Raw genomic sequence first — 18,737 nt, 5'->3', positions numbered from 1 at the left:
TCTCAGAAAGGAAAAGGAAGCAGATGCTTTTTAACCTAGTGTCTGATTCATTTGAAGATAGAAAAGAGCACAATATGCTTACCTTCTTACAAATGTCCAGTAAAGATTTATAAAATTTTTTATCTACAGTCCGAAAAATCTGGAAGTGCAACACAAAAAGTCCACAGACGCCAACGTATTTGTCTCTCTGATCAATTTCAGAGGGTTCACCTTGGGGGAAAAAAACACCTGATAAACTTCAGAATGAGGAGGAAAGGGAAGAATTCACTTTAAATCTATCCTCCAGAAAATATATCTGTGATTTCACTAGGGTGGGCAACTTCAAGAGTGAAAACTCCTTCTACCATTGCAGATAGCCACCTGACCTAAGACTCAGTATAGTTCTTTCTTTTTTTCTTTCTTCTTTTTGTTCAGATTGGGTCTCCCTATCTCATCCAAACTGGACATGTAGCAGCCAAACACCACTGCTGATCAATACAGAAACTCTGACCTCCATTCTCAATTTCCTTGGGAAGAGTTGTCCTCCCCACTCCCACGCTTGTTCCCAGGGGCTCCCCACAATGGTACAAGATTTGGTGCATTAGTTTAATAAGCTTTAACCAATCCTTCTACAGCTCAGGACTTTCAAGCTCGGGAACTGCCCAGCCTCAGATGCAGGAATGACATGGATGCTAGTAAGGAAACTCTAAGGAACTGCTTAAAACACATAGTACTGAAGTGACTTGCCAAGGGTCATATGGCTCAAAAGTGTTGGGAGGAAGACTTGAATCCAGATCTCCCTGACTTCAAGCCCAATAGTCTATTTTACCTCTTTATAGAAAAGGCCAATCTGATAAATGATAAAATCAAAGGGAATTTGCATTACCAAGTTTGGCTTCTACGTTGGCAAAAATCGTGCGTATACTATGTGCAAATTCTTCAGCAAAAGTACTATTCTTTGACACAGATACTCCTCCATTAAGGGAATCAAACTGTTGCTCTATACAGGCCTAGAAAGGAAATATCCACAACAAAATAAAACCCACTGGTAATGACATCACAATACAAAGTCAACAGAATCCAATATATAATCACATTCTAAATTCATCAATTAAATGTTACAAATTTAAGTGCAAAATTAACAAAACATTTTGAAAATCAAAGATGTCCACGTACTATACTAAATAGAACACATAGTACATATACTGTACTATACAGAACTATTATATACCATATGCAACATATCATACTATACTATATATACTATACATGGTACCTTTGAGGTATATAGTAAAACCCTAATTAATCCTATATGCACACATAAAGTAAAACCTAAAAAGCCCAAGAGATCACAGGCATACAGACACCACCTGGAAGATCAATGAGAGCCCAACACCAGCTCAGGCAGATTCTGCCCAGGGAGAACCCAGTTTCCAGGATGGGTGAAGACTACCCTAGATGAGCACTTTAGAAGCTAAGTACCAGAAGGCTTACCACTAGCTGATGATTTTTATCATTTGCCACTATGACATTTGCAAAGAAATAGAAAATATTTGCTATATTATCCTAGGTTTTTTAAAAAGTAAAATTTCTTTTGTTTTTCAGGCTTAGAGTTGATTTTACAATCCAATTAATGCTCAACAATCTAAAAAGGATCATGTCCAATTTAACTAGCAAATAATGCAGTTTTTAAGTAGCATCACAGATTTAGCTACATGAGTTAACATTAAAAACTAAAACCGAGATGTTATATGATATAAGCATACAAATTTATGCATATATGTTGCAAAGGCTGTTTTTCTTTTTTTTCCAATAGGGGATGGAGAAGAAAGGGGAACAGGGATAGAATAGTGAAAGAATAAAAAGAAAAGGGGTTCACTAAAGCATCTGAAAAGAAAAGGAAGACTAAAACAAAGACCAAGTCGGGGAGCTCTGAAAGCTATACATTAATTATATTACATATTAAAAATTCAGTATGAGATATATCGTCCTCTTTTTCTGTCTAACACATATGTAAATACTCTTTACTTCCAAGAGGAAGAAAAGGAAAGAGGCCAATCTATACCAGACACTGCATTAAATGATTCTTTACAAATATTGTCTTACTTGATATCTGGCATGTCAATTCAGAATAAAATTTAAATTTAGTTATTCCCTTACACATCAAAGAGGTGAGGGGTATTATGGCCCCACAATCAGAAAAATCCATGTAAAATGTTTTGGCTCTCCCTTCATGCCAGAGAAATCTGATTTATTATAGTATTAAAAGATATAATACATTGATATCATATAATACTTCACATACATTTTATGCATTTCTGAGTTTCTAACCGTTTCTAAACGTTGCCTGCTGAGGCTTCATGTGTCAGCTGTGGCTTCTGTTAAAACTTCCCCAAAATTCCTATGTGATTTCTTATGCCAAATAACAACATATCAAAACCATGATGAGGAAACTCACCACATGGAAAGGAACACTATAATTTTAAAAAATATATACTAGCCTAAAAAAGAATACCATGTGTTCCTTATAGAAAAATGAACTTAAGTAACATTAAAACATTCCTTATAAAAGGAATAAAACATCAGATCTATTATGGTTGGGACCCCACTATCTCTCACTAAAATACAATCTTTTTGTCATCCAGATTCATGTTCAATTATTGTCAGATATATTCAATTCTTGGTGATGCCATTGGGGTTTTCTTGGCAAAGATATTGGAGAACTTTGCCATTTCCTTCTCCAGTTCATTTTACAAATGAGGAAACTGAGGTAACCAGGTTGGAATGACTTGCCCATGATCACACAGCTAGTAAGTATCTGAGGTCTTCCTGACTCCAAAAGCCCGTGCTCTATCCACTCCCCACTTAGCTGGACTCACCATGAAATGAAGCCCTGAAAGGATTTAAAAACAGTATATCCTTATAACTAGCTCAAATATCAGCTCCTCCCAAAAGATTTTTATATCATAAAGGTTCTTTATTTAACATATCCTTTTTAAAATAAATAAGAATGTTCCTGTGCTCGAAGAAACAAGGAATATGGTGAACACACAGCTGTCTGGAAAGACATGAGATGGTGCCAAATGAAGATCCAAAAAAAAGTTTGACAAGATTATAACCATAAAAACGAGAAGAACAAAAGAATAAATACCAAAAAGCGTTTGATTGTAATGAATAAATTTGACCTAAAGAAGAGATAGGAAAAGCACCATGGCTATGGCATACTGAATAAAAATGGCATTCAGCTGATGTGTTGATTATAGTCTTGCCAAAGTGTGGGAAGGTTTTCCTATTTTTTATTAAATGGGATGGATCGCTGGGTTGGGAAGAAAGAAGGGGAAAGACTATATCGACAAATGTAAGTAATCAAAAGCCTAAAACCTATCAATAGACATTTTTTTTAAAAAAAGTCATTTAATTTGACAAATGTCTAAACTGTTAGAAAAGGCTTCAATAAATTGTTGTTGATAATGAATGCTGTCAAGCCCTTCTCTGAATTACTGTAAATGTTGCATTAATAAGTACTGATTTAATGAAATTATAGTGTAATCACCATTTAAAGAAAAATCAAAGCACTTATAAAATGAACATAGAGACAGAATTTTATGCCATTATTCCATTCAAATTTTGGGATGAGCAATTTAGACTTAGCCACACTGTAGAGGTAGCACAGTGGGATGCTGGACTCCACAATCAAAAGGTCTGGGCTTCAATTGTAGTTCTGCAGCCACACTCTGTAATATGTACAATGAAGGGTCTAGGTAAAATAAATGGTCTGAGTGTTGGGTTAAGATGGTTCTTGAGTAACAGACCCCAAAAAGATATTTTCATCTATTATGGAATATGTATTCTATAATGATCCAAGAGCATTTACCTGGAATATCATTCCATCAAGTAACTGTCCTTCTAGCTTTTGCAAAAACTTCTCAAATGGCTTCAGTTTTTCTTCCTGGATCCCAAACTTTGAAGGATTGTGGTGGACAGACTTTAGTAACCTTGATTAAGAAAATCCTGATTATTACAAGTATATCTTAAATCTAATTAAGTTCTTCACTAGTAAAATTAAAATTCAATCGCAAAAGACAAAAAACCAAAATTCCAAAGGTAAAACTCTTAGCTGGCCCTCTATACTTGGCAATGTAAACAGAAATGATCCTAATAAATTTGATCCTTTTGTCTCACATTTGTTCCCCCATCAACTTAACTTCATTAAACAGTATCTAAAGAAGCTGACACATGTGAATCAAACACAGATAACAGTAAAACCATCATTTTGACAGAATTCAATAGAGATGAGCTTGTGACTAGTTCATCCAGAGCAAAAATTCGATTCAACCCAAAAAGAATGATATTGTACTAGAATGTGCCTAGATATATTTCTTCCTTTTATTAAAGAGATAGGCTTTGCTTCAAAATAAACCTATTATGTGAAAATCTAGATGAACAATTCAGATAAACTAGAGGTAATTGTGAATCAAAGGATTCACTACATAATTACTTTACATAGAAATCTTTAACCAAGCAATCATCAAAATTTATTAAAAACTTACTACGTACCAAAGACTAAGCTAGGTAAAATGAGATAATATTTGTAAAAGTGCTTGACCTAGTACCTAGGACACAGCAGAGCCTGTATAAAAGCTTATTCCTTTCCCTTCCTTTCCCTAACTGCTGGGAATACCAGAAACAATCCCTGCTCTCAAAGAGCTCACATTCTAACTAGGGAAAATCACAAGACCATAAGCATGCACATATAGAATAAATATAAAGCAATTAAATATTACTTTCCCTTGAACCTTCACAAGTATATTGCAAATTACATCATTTTTGGAGCTGGTACTCTATGTTAAGTCTGTCAATTAAATAAAGATCCAGGAGCATTGGTATAAAATAGCTATATTAGCTCACCTTTTATACATTGTCCAATGGTCTTTCAAAGTAGCATGATTCTCAACAATTTCATCCAGTGTAAGTAAAACTGTCAGCAGCTCTCCCAGGTGCTCATACATAGTCTGTCAAAAAAGCTTTTGGTGACTGTCACTTCTAGTAGCCACAAGATTTTAAAAATCACAACAGATGAGTAATGAAAGTATAGGTAAGTAATACTGGATCTGATCCTTCCATGGGTTAGTTAGCTTTAAGAAGGAAAATGCTGCCTTGGCTAGCTTGACTTAAAAATATCTTTTTCTGGTAACAACAGAGATCTGGCATAAGTCATGAATGGCCCTACCATTACAAGGGAACCAGCTCCAGAAGGCACTGAATGAGCACCCTTAGTATCTCATTTCAAAGTAAAATCATTCTAATAAACTGAGACAGTGACATTTTTAGTGAATGGTCAATTTAGCTTCTGCAGCCTTGGTTCAACAGATATAGAATACTCTACATAGTCAGACTTTTTTAAGTTTGCTGAGTTCATTTTATAGAACTTTTTCCTTTCTTTTAATCATAAAAATTTAGACCAGGAAAATTGTATATAGCAATTATACGAAGATCAGTTCTGATGGATGTGGCTCTTTTCAACAATGAGATGATTCAGGCCAGTTCCAATGATCTTATGTTGAAGACAGCAACTATTCCCAGAGAGAGGGCTGTGGGGACTGAAGGTAGATCCCAACAAAGCATTTTCATTCTTTTTGTTGTTGTTTGCGTGCATTTTGCTTTTTCTCATTTTATTTTCCTTTTTGATCTGATTCTTCTCATGCAACAAGATAATTGTACAACTATATATATACACACATATTGAATTACTTTCCATCTAGAGGAGGGAGTGGGGGGAAAATTTGAAACACAAAGTTTTGCAAGAGTCAATGTTGAAAAATTTTTCATGCAAATGTTTTGAAAATAAAAAGCTTTAATAAAAAATAATAAAAATTTAACATAAAAACATTTTTTAAATGAATGTGAGGGTTTTTCACTCAAAGCACTCTTACCTGAAAATGAACTCCAGTTGTTTCTATGATTTTAGGTGCAATCCTACAAGAAACAAAACAGAACCTTGGTCAAACACTAACCAGCTCTATACGACTAGACAACAGATAGCTCTTAATAAGTTTAATATGCATTTCTCTCCATTAAGTCTTAACAGTAATTAACTAAAAGTTAATGTGATCAAACCAGCCATCACTATCAAACCCAGTTATCCATGTTAAGAAGCTGATTCATAGATTCTCACCTAGTACTGAAAAGCACTTAATTAGAAGCAGTGTCACTGAGAGAAGACTACTGTCAGGAAACACAAGGCCTGAATTCAAATCTCAATATCAGCTAATACTAGCTGAGTCATCCTGAGCAAATCATTTAGGCTCTTAATGCTTCAGCATCTGCAGATTGTAAACTGGAAACCAAATGTTTGCACTAACCCCCTTAGAGTCTTACAGGGAGAAAAGCATGGAAATATGAATTTTGTTAGCTTTTTTAAGTTTGATTCCCTGAGAACAGGAACTTTATCTAACCTAAATGTTGTATGTCCCACCTTCCCACATCCCACCTCACAGACCCTGGTTCAGTGCCCTTCACAGAAGAAGTTCAGTGCATCTAATGTGTCACAGTGGACAGAGCTTCAGACCCCTTCAGGAAGAGGATCCAACCCCAACTCTGTCATTTAGCGTGTGATGTTAGGCAACTCCCTAAAGTGCTTAATGCTTCATTTCCCCATTATAAAGTGAAGGAGGTTCCTTCCAGCTCTAAGCCAGTGAGCCTGTGAAGGTCTTGACACACAATTTTTGTCCCCATCCATGTTCTTCTCCCCAACAACTCCACAAATATATATTACACATGTAAGACAACCCAAGGCAGAAGCAAAGAAATGCAATATAACTGGGAATGTTCTTCCTCCAACTGTTAGAACTCTGTCTTATCTACTGTGAAGCAAATTCTACTGTTAGGCGTACTAGAAATAGCTCACATCAGACAAGATCCTGGATCACTGCCTTGTCATGGCAGAGGGGCTCATACAGCTCAATGAATAAGAGCTTTGCCATGCAAGATTACTCCAAGACAATGGAGAGTTCTGACAAAAAGAGATTCTCTAGAGAATGAAATGGCCGTCCACTCCAGTACCTTTGCTCAGAAAGCCCCATGGACAGTATTAAAGTGATAATAAAAGAAATGACACCTGAAGATGAGCCTCTTAGTTGGAAGGTGTTCAACATGTTACTGGGGAAGGGCAGAGGACAACTACAAGTAGCTCCAGAAGGAGTCCAATGGCCAATACTGAAAAGAAACTTGGCCATAGTGATTAAAGGAAGGTCCTCTGCTGTTAAGATGGATATTGCACAGGAACCTGGAATGTAAGATCTATGAACCAAGGTAAGTTTAATGTGGTCAAATTGGAGATGAAAATCCAAGTATTGGTGAACTTAAATGGAGAAAATGAGTGAATTTAATTCAGGTGTTCATTACATATATAACAGCGGGGAAAACTACCTTATCAGTAGCTGGCATAGTCTACAAAAAGGGGGGAAAAAGCAGGATTGGAGTATAACCTCAAAAATGATACAATGACATCTATTCTAATCCAAGCAAACTGTTCATCATCACAGTAACACAAGTCCAACACTGATGCCGAAGAGGCCAAAGTCGAGGACCTACAACATCTAGAAATAACACCAAATAAAAGATTCATTACATTCATTACAAAAAACTGAAATGGTAGAGAAGGAAATTTAAAAATAACTCAAATAGCTTGACCAGAAGTACAGAATGGTTTTCAAAGAGGCAGAGGAAGTAGAGACCAAACTGTCAATATTGGATGGATTATGGGAGTTCCAGAAAAAAACTTTGATTTCTGATTCAGGGACTACACTAAAGCCTTTGACTATGTGGATCACACTAAACTGTGCCAAGTCCTTATGGAGAAGGTAGTGCAAGATCATCTTACTGGTCTCCCGAGGAATCTATATGCAGGTCAAGAAGCAACAGTAAGAAGTGAACATGAAAAACTGACTGGTTAGAGACAGGGTAAGGAGTACGACAAGACTGAATATTGTCACTTTATTTATTTAACTTATATGCAGAGCACATCATGCAAAATGCCAGGCTGGATAAGTTAAAAGCTGGAATTAAAGTTGTGGGGAAAGCTACCAAAAGCCTCAGTTACGAGTGTGATACTACTCTGATGGCAGAAAGTGAAGAACTAAACAGCTTCTTGATGAAGATGAAAGAGAAGAGTATAAAAGCTAGCTTGAAGCTTAACTGAAGTTATTCAAGGCCTCAAAGACCACATGGTGGTGTAGCTATGAAATCAGAAAATGTTTGCTCCTTATGGAAAACCTGGACAGCATCCTGAAAAGCAGAGATATCATCTTCCTGACTTAGGTTCAAACAGTCAATGTTATTCTTTTTCCAGCAGCAATGTATGATTATGAAAGCTGGACAGTAAGGAAAGCTGAATGTCACAGAAATGATGCTTCCAAACTGGTGCTGGAAACTTCTAAGAACCTCCTGAACAGCAAGAAGGTCAAATCAGTCAATACATAAAAAAATTAACTCAGACTATTCACTGGAAGGTCAAATATTGAAGCAGAAGCTTAAATATCCTGGCTACATAATGAGAAGACGGGACTCCAGGGAAAAAATCCTGATGTTGGGAAAGACTAAAGGCTCAAGAAAAAGGGGACAGCCAAGGTTGAGATGGATAGATGGTGTTATGGAAGCAACGAACATGAGCTTTGGGACATAGAAAAAGATAGAAAGACCTGGGGTGCTATGGCTCATAGGATCACAAACTGTCAATCACAACTGCACAACTCAACAACATGGAAAAAAAAAAAAGACAAGAAAAAGGTCACTTGAGGGATGGCCTATGAGCTTGGGACTCAGGAAATTCGGTTTTTAATACTAACTCATAACTGACTAGCTATGAGAATTTAAGTAAAGTGGTAGAGGGCTCAGTTTCCTCAATTGTAAAATGAAGATTGTTGTACTAGAAGACCTCTAAGAATCATTTCAATTCTTAACATTCTATAAACCTAAGAACCTACATCCTACTGACACTGGGTCAGCAGCAATCCACTCATAAATGAAAAACATAAGATAATTGTCTCATTGCAGGGTAAGAAATAGGAATAACATTACCAGTACTTTCTGGTCTCAAGGAGAGAAAAGTCAGAGACAAAATGATAACGTGAAAAGCACACTGGACTAGGAGCCAGGAGATTGGACGCTCATCCTGAAGCTGCCACCAATTTACTAGGTGAACTCAGGCAAAGCCAATTGCCTAAAAGTCAGCTTCCTAAACTAAAAAATAGAGACTTCTGTCCCATCTCTCTCCTTACCTAGCTACTACAAAGGTAAAAGGAAGTCGTGGAAACTGCTTTGGAAAATTATAAAGTACTTTACAATTTTGAATTACTCTCTATAAGTAGGCCTACAGATATGGAAACCTAAGAAACCTAAATCCTTACTTGTCTTGTTCCTGTAAGCCTGGAGGACTGAGAGTGGAAAACGAAGCCTAGAAGCTAGAGCAAAGACTAATCTTCTCATCTTCAGTTTGGATTCACCTGAATTTAATCAACATTATAAACAGGCCTGTGAGATTACTTTGTTCAGATTCTAACTCAAACACAGAAAGAATTGAAGGTAGAATTGAAGAAAAACAACTTTTTATGTATCTATAATAGAAAAAGAAAAGTATTTCTGAAAATCATTACTTGTTACTGATATAAAGGGCGGCCAATTGATGGACTACATTCATCACCACTTCATAGCACCTCGTAACAAAACAAGAGAGTTCCTGAAATGACAAATGGGGGACATGTTACATAGTTGTTTTCTCCAAGTATTTTTTAAACTGGAATTTATGGCACACAAAGCTCATCAGAATCAGATAACCTTCATTAATCGGCATCCCCAGGCAATTAATCCCCTCAAGCAATCCACATTCTACTAAATACTTCTTGGAACCAAGAGAGTAACCTTCCCAAGGCTCCATCTTGTTCCAAACTTCAATCCAAAAGAAAGCAAGCTTCACTTTGAAAGACTCTGAGGTCATATACCACCTGGGGGGTATCATTGCTGTATGGCAAAGTAAGCATAGTAAAATCATTTCTATTTGCAGTCAACTAAGAGTTAACCTATGTTCTTGTTCTTTCCCCAGAATTTACAAAAACTACTGCATTTCACTTCTGAGTTTATCATCTTAGATTATGTGGCTAATGAAGCCTAGTTTAATAACTTTAGTTTTCTTCTCAAAAGACATCGGAGATTTCCACTTAACACTCACAGATTCACAAGTATCTCTTAACCATTCCAATGGATTGCAGAATGATCTTCAAGTTTCTAACAGTTCTAATCAGATTTTATTTTAGACATTATCACCCTTCTCAAAGATAAAAGAAGCTTTTTATTTAAATGGGAAATAACTGGAAGATTTTTTAATTTCTTCCTTGATTTTTTGTTCACCTCCACTCAAACCAGTGTAATTTAATTTTGAATTTTATAAAGTCCTCTGAAATGGCTTAAATTATGATTGGGTTATTTGATTGAAGATTGCATTTACTCAAGCTGGCTAGGCTTTGAGGCTCCGTCTTGGGCCTGTTCTGTCCAATATTTTTGTCACTGCTTCTATGTGAGCTGCTTATCAAATCTGCAGATATAAACACACCAGGAGGGACTGCCAATATATCACATGACAAAATCTTAATCTGAAAAAAGATCTCTAACAAACTATATACAAGCATAGGCTAAATCCAATTAGGAGTTTATTACACATGTAAAATATAACAAATACAAAAAATTCCTTGAGCAGGAACCTGCACTGAACTAATTCTCTGCTAGAATCTAGAAACTCCAGCAGAGTTCAAAGAAACCATCTCCTGCTGAGATGAGACATTACCTTTTGGGGTTGCTATATCCCACTGTTGATACAGTGAGGTTGTAATCCATTAATATCCCAAGATCACTTTTAGAATTGCTGTCTAACCATACTTCCCATATCTTATATTTGTGAAGTTTGACATTTGATATTTATCCCTATTAGATTAATAAATGTCCTGGCCTGTCAAGATCTTTAAGATAATAGAATCCTATCTGAGAGCTATCCTTTAGGCTTTGTGTCATCCAAAGATTCAGTTAAGTATACCAGCCTTTACCCAGGTCATTAATAAAAATATTGAAGTACAAGATCCCTGTGACACACCATTAAAGATCTTTGTTCAAGTAGCACTGACTGGTCTGGTGGGTTAAGAATTTCCTCATACGTTTAAATATGCTGTAGCCTCATTTATGCTTTTCCATCTGGACAACAAAAATATCACGATGAATAATCTTTGTGAGTAAATGATGTCACCCTTTTTGTACAAGTGACCTTCATGCCAGAATGATCTTTGGCTGTTCTTCACACATGGCCTCCTATTTCTACACCTTTGCACTAAGTAGTGATGCCTGATGCTTAGAATGCAGTTCCAGCTCTTTAAAATCCCTTGTTTCCTTCAAAAACTCAGCTCAAGAAAAATCTTCTCCACCAAACTTTTCCTGATCCACCCATCTGCTACTCCCCCATGCCCCACCAAACCATTTACTCAGTAGTTATTGTACATATTTTTGTATGTGTAACATACATGAACATAGTTTATATGTTCACGTACATGTTTTCTTCATCAATAAAACATAAGTTCCCCAAGGGCACTCAGTGCCCTATTGGCTGGTTCCAAGAAAGTCCCCAATAAAAGTGAGGTGACTGGTTGGGACCCATAACATGCAAAAGGCTAAAAGAAAATTCTAGGAAAACAGCAAGTTAATTTACCTGTAAGAATGAAATGAATCTCCCCATTTGAATTTGGCAATCACCTTCCGCCATGCTAGAATCTGTGGCTTTAGAAAGATAACAAAGGCAATCATATTTCAAAAGGCAGGAGTCATTTTCAATGACCAAAAAATGCCAGTTTTTAACTAAAGTACTATTTTTAGATGTGCCTAATATCACTAAACAGATATTCCCACAACTTTGCTCTAATGTCTATGTGCCCCCCCTCTCCAAAGTCCTCCCTCCCAAAATACATTATATATTAACTCTTCAGGTATATAACTTTTTAATGCATATGTATTCTGTACAAATTTATTTCTTCTCTCCCCCATGACAACGTAACCTCTTTGCAAAGGATTGTTTAAAGCTTCATCTTTGTAAATTTCCATCATGGGGAAAGAAAGCCATCATTACCACACCAGTTTTTAGAGAACTTACCTCCTTCCCCATAAAACAAAAGACCATTGTAAAATTTAGTTTCAGCCTGTTTCAAAGAAAAGAAAAATTATGTTTTTAGCAGGCACATGGGCTTTGTCTATACACAGCTGAGTATCAGAAGCCTGAGGCCGTGGGGGTTCCCATGACACCTTTGGTAGCTCTTGTGATTTTCTACATGGTAGGACTCCTCCCAACACCATCAAGCACAAGCTGGGATGTGATTGAAGGGCAACCCAAGCTTATCAACCATACCACTCACCCAGACTTCAAATCTCAGGGCCCCACCCCAGCGGCCCAGAACCCGTTTATATAGCCTCACTACCAGCACCATATGTAGGCACAGCCACAGCGGTGGTGCCCTGCCTCCCCCTCACCACCTTTCTCTCATGCAGTTGCCAAAGGAAAGTGCCCATCTCGCCACCAGAAAATCAGAGAGCAACCTCTGCCATTAAGTGGCTCTAGAGCCATGGGCAAATCCTTCCACTTGTCTAGCTCTCAGTTCCTAGGGTAGAATGAAGCCCTGTGGAAGAGGGTCACCAAGAGCCTTTGTAGCTCTCATGATCAACTACTGACTTATTAACTATGCCAGACTGAATAAACACTGCTGCAAGAAAACAGCTTTGTAAACCTGAAAGCGCTCCAAAAACCTAAGTTATCCATGTAATGGTTAAGTCCATTCACGACACTCCCACCACTCAAAACTCCTTACCTGGCTCCCCATTGCTACTGAATGCCCACTCCTCAGGATGACTCAGGCCTCCCCAATCCTAACTTTCCTGCTTCTTTCACAATGTATTCACACCCACAGATCCTGCCCCGCTCTTCTCTGGGGCCTTGTTCTCAATGACCACTTCTCAACTCTCTGAAACCCTTTTCTCCCTTCAGATTCAATTCAGGTGACTCACACCTCCAGGTGTGAAGGAGACTTCCTGGGATCCTTGTTCAATCTCTCAGGCTATTCTTCAGGATTTCTCTGCCCTCTCTTTCCCTTGTTTCTCTCTCTCTCTCACTCACTCACACAGGTCCTTGAGGGCACCTCTGTATCCCTAATAACTGGCAAAATGATCTGTAAACACTCAATGTCCACTAAATTATTTAAGTCTATTTAATTGGGACATCCTTAATCATCAGGATGAAGTGATATTTCTAGTATTCTCAAAATAATCATTTTGTGATTCCCTTTCCCTATATTTCTTCCTGTTTGCTTGCCCATTTTAATTAACATACATCCCCTATAAGACAGGAGCAGAAGAGTTAGGGGCAAGATTAGAAGGAAACAGCTGCTATCCAAGCTTCTGCCAGTCCTTTGATGATCCCTGAGCTAAAGTTTAAAGGATAAGTGGATTCAACACATTTGATTCAAGCTAAAAAAAAAATTTTAGGCCATATTTGGTGAATTATTTATTTGAAAAATACCCATTTTAGGGACCATTTACAATATAGCCTTAATAATTACCTCATACTTTAATTTCTTGATTTCACAACAAAGAGCAGCATACACAGTGATGACTTTGTTTAAGACCTGGTTTAATTGAGCAAAATAGAGGGAAAATTAGGAGATAACATACTTAACAATTTTTATTTTTATATTTAACTATTAGGATTCTTTACCTTGTTTTCTGTCTTTATGAGCTCCAAAAGGGAAGACTGTTCATAAGGCAACAACTGTTTAAGAGCAAGGGAAAAAACACTTTTTAGTTTGAAAATTGCAACCATATTAGGGCCTATAGTTACAACATGCTCAGTACTGAAATAAATACCATGAGTTCTGAGAAGGGATCTTTGGTGGTTTCAGCACATTCTGGGACCAAATAAGACAGGAAGGCCTCTCACATAACAGGCTTTCACATTCTTGATGACATAGCTATAATGTGCTCCTACCCCATCCCGAGTATTCTCTTTTCCAGGTCAAACAGCCCCAGTTCTATGAACTAATTAAGACAAATGATTAAAAAATGAAGGAAACACAAGGAAGGATACTTTTTGATAGGATACAGTTCTCATTTAGGTATTAATTCCACCAGGCTAATTTTGGTTGTCCCCTGAGTATTCTTAGGTAACTTATGAATTAAAATGAGAGAAAGTGCAAACTAATGCATCAGGGGAAAATAATCTAAAATATACTTAGAAGATGATGTTCTCTGAGTTATCAGTCAAGGCACAGGAAGAGCACCTAAAGACATCAGCCTGATACATCCAAAGTATCCCCAAAAAACACTGAGTCTTAACAAAAGTGGTAGGAACAAGAAAGAAAACCTTCTTTCATCACTACACAAAACTATGGTTCACTTATCATCAGGAATATGATGAGCAATTCTAGTCACCATTTTGGGGGAAAAAAAAAAAAGATCTATCATTCAAGGTTTCATACAAATGCCACCACTTCCATGAAGCCTTCCCTGATCCCACCAAGTGAAAGTGATTGTTCCTCTTCCTTTTAACTACAAGAATATATGGGGCCTCTCATGGCACTCCACATATACACCACATCTTAAAAATTACTGGTATATGGTTTATGTCACGTCACCTGCACTAACTAAACAACTGTATTTTATTGAGCTTGAAATCAGAGAAGATCATAAAATATTTGCTAAATGAAAAGATAAAAATTACAGGAAGGCCATAAAAGGCCTTCTACAACAGTTAGAAAAAGGAGAAGAATGGATTTAAAAGACGAGCATTCTTGGTCTAGAAACAGAGAAATCCTGAAAGTTTATGAAGTCACAAACAGCATAACTCTTACCATCAGGTTATGGCATAGGAAAATCAGGAGACAGCTCCTTAAAGCTTGAGACTTGAGAGGTCAGTTTAAGACAAATAAAAGGAAATGCTTTCCCGTAGTCACTAATAAATGTTACTCATTACTCAATGAGGTGCTACAGGCTGAATCCATACAAGGAGCTGCAAAAAGTTAAAAAACTCACAAATAACTGACCCATCATGGAGATTTTTAGGGAAACTTTAGGGAATTTTTGGGAAATCCCTCACTAAAACTCTTGAGGCCAGAAAACTCTGCCTTTTTAACAACCCAATAACTAGGATAAAAGAGTGAGGTAGTGGAAATGGCATTAGATTGGTTGAAATTTCAGATCCACTGCTGTGGACTCCACAAGGGAATTCACCCATTCAAACCTATGGATCCTTTTACCACTGAAGCCTATGAGATTATTGGGGTGTATGGATTATAAATCTTATCCAATGTTAATTCTGATATTGTTCAGAACAGATAAATTCTTTGGAAAAGAAATATAAGTTGAGAAGGACTTTGAAAGAAATCAATTTAGTGGATAACCACTACAAGTTGGATAGAAGATTGAAGAAGGGAGTGGGAATGGAGAGGAAGGGCAAAAGAAAGCTAAGAATTAGAAATGAAGCTAAAAAGAACACTCAGAATTTTCTAGTTTTAAATATTGTAGTGTTGATTGCAAAGAAAATGATGAGAGGTTTGGGAATCTTTTTAATGATAAGGATTTTAACTCCCAGGTTATTTTTCCTGAAAGAGATAAATGATGGTGGATTTAAGTCTGGCCTTTAACTAGATGAGGACTTAATGGCAGAAGGAGCTGTTCTTTCCATTTAAAAGCATGAGAAGGAACTGCCATACATCAGAGCAGGAATTCTGGAGTGGCCCTGCCTCACTTAAACTCAATTCACTTGCAAATCAAGATATCACCTCCTAGTATCCCTGGAACTGTGAGAATGAGGAACAAACAACAATTTCTTTTTTTTCTTGCTTTCTTTTCTTTTTCTTTTCTTTTTTTTTTTTTGCTGAGGCAATTTGGGGTTAAGTGATTTGCCCAGGGTCACATAGCCAGGAAGTGTTAAGTGTCTGAGGCCAAATTTGAACTCAAGTCCTCCAGACTTCAGGGCTGGTGTTCACTAGTTGTTGCCATCTAGCTGCCCCCAAACCACAATTTCTTGAGTTAAATGAGAGCTGCCTGATTCAGGAGACTGGGAGGCTCCCCAAAAAGACAAAGAATCCATCATTTTCAGTGCCATTCTAGCCCAAACAGAGACAATCTGAGCCACAGCATTCAAACCAGAAGCTCCTGGCTCTGACTCTCTACACTGGGTGAGAGCAGTCAAATCAGACCCCCTGGGGGGAGGGGGAAGGGGTCTGACTGACAGTGATGAAAGATGCACATGAGTGGTTGTGGGTAGGACCTGAGGCACAGCAAACATCCTCTCAGGAGGCCTTCTAACCCATAAAGTTCTAAATTCTAAGAATGAATATTTCTTAACAATGTAAAATTCATTGAGAAATAAACCATTCCGACCTTTAGTGCTATAGGGTCAAGCCTGAAGTCCCAAACATCGCCCACAGAGCTATCCAGAGCATCTTCAATTCTTCTTAGCTGGGAGGTGTACTCCTCGAGAAATTTCCCATAATTCTTCAGCTGGACTTCAGCATGAATTTCTAAAAAGTAAATTTCAAAAGACAGCAGCTATTATGGCATACTCAAGAGGAAAAAAAAAAAAAAAACTTTTCTTCTGATTTAAAAGTGATGTTAATTATCTAAATTTCATACTATGATAATGGACCTTTCTGAAAGTTTAAGCCCAGACTTTAAAGAATTCTTTCCTTTGCCAGTGGATATATTGATTCTTCTACCGTTTAGGATGCCACATGAAGAACTTTTGCAATGAATCGCTTATAACTTCTAGCTAATCTAACGATTATCCTACAATCCTGCAGAATAAAAACTTTATCCCTTTAATCAAGACTTCTAAAAAGCCCAGGTACATGGGAGAAAGGGTCAATATAAGCTGTATAAATGTTACTACAGTAGTTGAAAACAGCGGTAATAAATTTCTTAAGCTATGACATCACATGTAAGATCTTATTTTCTATATACTATATTACTAAACTTAAAAAAAAACTGTTCACATAATCTCTCTTCAAAGGCAAAACTTTAGCCCAGTATCATATAAAAAATCATTTTCCCCAAAAATGTGTTTTTCATGCACATTTTTGCATATGGATGACATTATCTACTACAGCAGAAAAGAAGTCTTAAAAGACTCATTGATAACATGACTCAAAGCACAGATATAGAGCCAGCATTTGGCACAATATCTGGCAGGGAAGAAGTATCTAATAACTGGACTGACTTGAATCTTGAATATATGATTGTCTAAAAAGGACTATAAAAACATGTAAATAATCATCCCATCTTAACCATCTGGATGAATCCTTTTTGTTTTCAAATATAACAGAAATGTAACTTCAATCAAAATCTCTTCTTTTTATCTTTATTTTAATATTTAATTCTATATTTTTGTGTAAATTTTGGTTTCTATAAAACCAAAGAGCTAATTCAATCATCCCCTAATGACAGGAACACTCAAAATTTATGAGACAAGAAAGCATCTTCCCTATACACTATAACTGAACTACAATATATGAGAAGTTAGGAGCTCAGGAATTGCTTTCTCATTTCACCAATGATTTATCTAAATATTAAGACCCATTAGCTAATTAATGTATCTTTTTCACATTTCACACCCACCCAATTTTTAACTATAGTAAAGTAGTGTTGTAGACAGTTTAAGAAGAGGGATAATCTCCAATATGACATAGTATAAAGAAGTGGGTCTTTCCCATAGTTCTAGTTAGTTAAATTTTCTCTAAGATGGCCCAACAAAGCATCTCATTGTCACTTAAATATAAATGGTGAAGGCAAAATGATATATTTAAGAACAAGTGAACTAAGCTAATATCAGAAATAAAGTGAAAAGTTGTTACTAATTTCAATCAAAATTTACTTCTGTGGAAGAATTTGTGGCTGAACGATCTGTTCGTTACTGCATCAGTCACACATTGGTGAATAAAAAGGTAATCTGTTAAACATATTAAGAATACCCTGGCAACAAGACAATGTATGTAAAATCAGAGGCAGAATCCAATAAAAATGGAGTCAATTAAATGCTAGTAAAATGATTTATATTTTTAAAAATTTGCAAAATGCAAGAATATAGAAAAATTCTGCATGAATAAACAAGTCTATAAAAACTACAAGTTTGGTTAAAAATATACTGCTCATAGTATTCCTCCCCAAAAGGAGGAAAGGAACACATCATCCAATATATTTCTAAAGTCCTGGGCAACAGTGAAAACTAGGGAAAAATCATAAAGTTCAGTACCTAAGGCTATCCACTCTTCATGTAGAAATTAAAGAAATTTAACTGTATTGTAGTTAATGTTTTTAATCATCCAAAATTTGGTTAGAATTCAAAGCAAATAAAACTTTAATGACAGAGGTATAAGGAAAGGAAAACCTGTGCATCTGAAACAGTAATCCGACTAAATACAATTTATAATCCTCAACTGTCTATATCAAAGGTTCTTCTTCTATTTTTTGCTAAGGTATTTGAGGTTACGTGACTTGCCTAGGGTCAAACTGCCAGGACGTGTTAAGTGTCACAGCCAAATCCGAACTCAGATCCTCCAGACTTCAGGGCTGGTGCTCTATCCACTAAGCCACCTAGCTGTCCTTATAGCAAAGCTTCTTAAAATAGGGTAGTATGTGAATGTGGAAGTCACTAAAAATTTGGCAATAGTAAAAGGTTTCTA

The 18,737-nt window shown here is 36.6% G+C and overlaps 1 protein-coding gene across 1 annotated transcript in view; it reads right to left on the bottom strand.

Moving 5' to 3' along the window:
• WASHC4 (WASH complex subunit 4) overlaps positions 1–18,737 on the bottom strand; it is a 51,262-nt gene that overhangs the window by 30,527 nt on the left and 1,998 nt on the right. Inside the window, exons 2-12 of the mRNA XM_051961339.1 lie at positions 16,441–16,580; positions 13,775–13,828; positions 13,620–13,685; positions 12,164–12,209; positions 11,726–11,793; positions 9,633–9,715; positions 5,913–5,955; positions 4,888–4,991; positions 3,854–3,974; positions 866–989; positions 83–210 (exon numbers count right to left, since the gene is read on the bottom strand). Of these exons, the coding sequence (XP_051817299.1) occupies positions 83–210; positions 866–989; positions 3,854–3,974; positions 4,888–4,991; positions 5,913–5,955; positions 9,633–9,715; positions 11,726–11,793; positions 12,164–12,209; positions 13,620–13,685; positions 13,775–13,828; positions 16,441–16,580 (977 nt within the window). The remainder of the gene's footprint in view (positions 1–82; positions 211–865; positions 990–3,853; positions 3,975–4,887; positions 4,992–5,912; positions 5,956–9,632; positions 9,716–11,725; positions 11,794–12,163; positions 12,210–13,619; positions 13,686–13,774; positions 13,829–16,440; positions 16,581–18,737) is intronic.

This window comes from Antechinus flavipes, chromosome 5, assembly GCF_016432865.1.
Source record: "Antechinus flavipes isolate AdamAnt ecotype Samford, QLD, Australia chromosome 5, AdamAnt_v2, whole genome shotgun sequence".
NCBI lineage: Eukaryota > Metazoa > Chordata > Mammalia > Dasyuromorphia > Dasyuridae > Antechinus > Antechinus flavipes.
The sequence above is the reverse complement of the archived record's forward strand: the minus strand, read 5'-3'. Positions and strand labels throughout refer to the sequence as shown.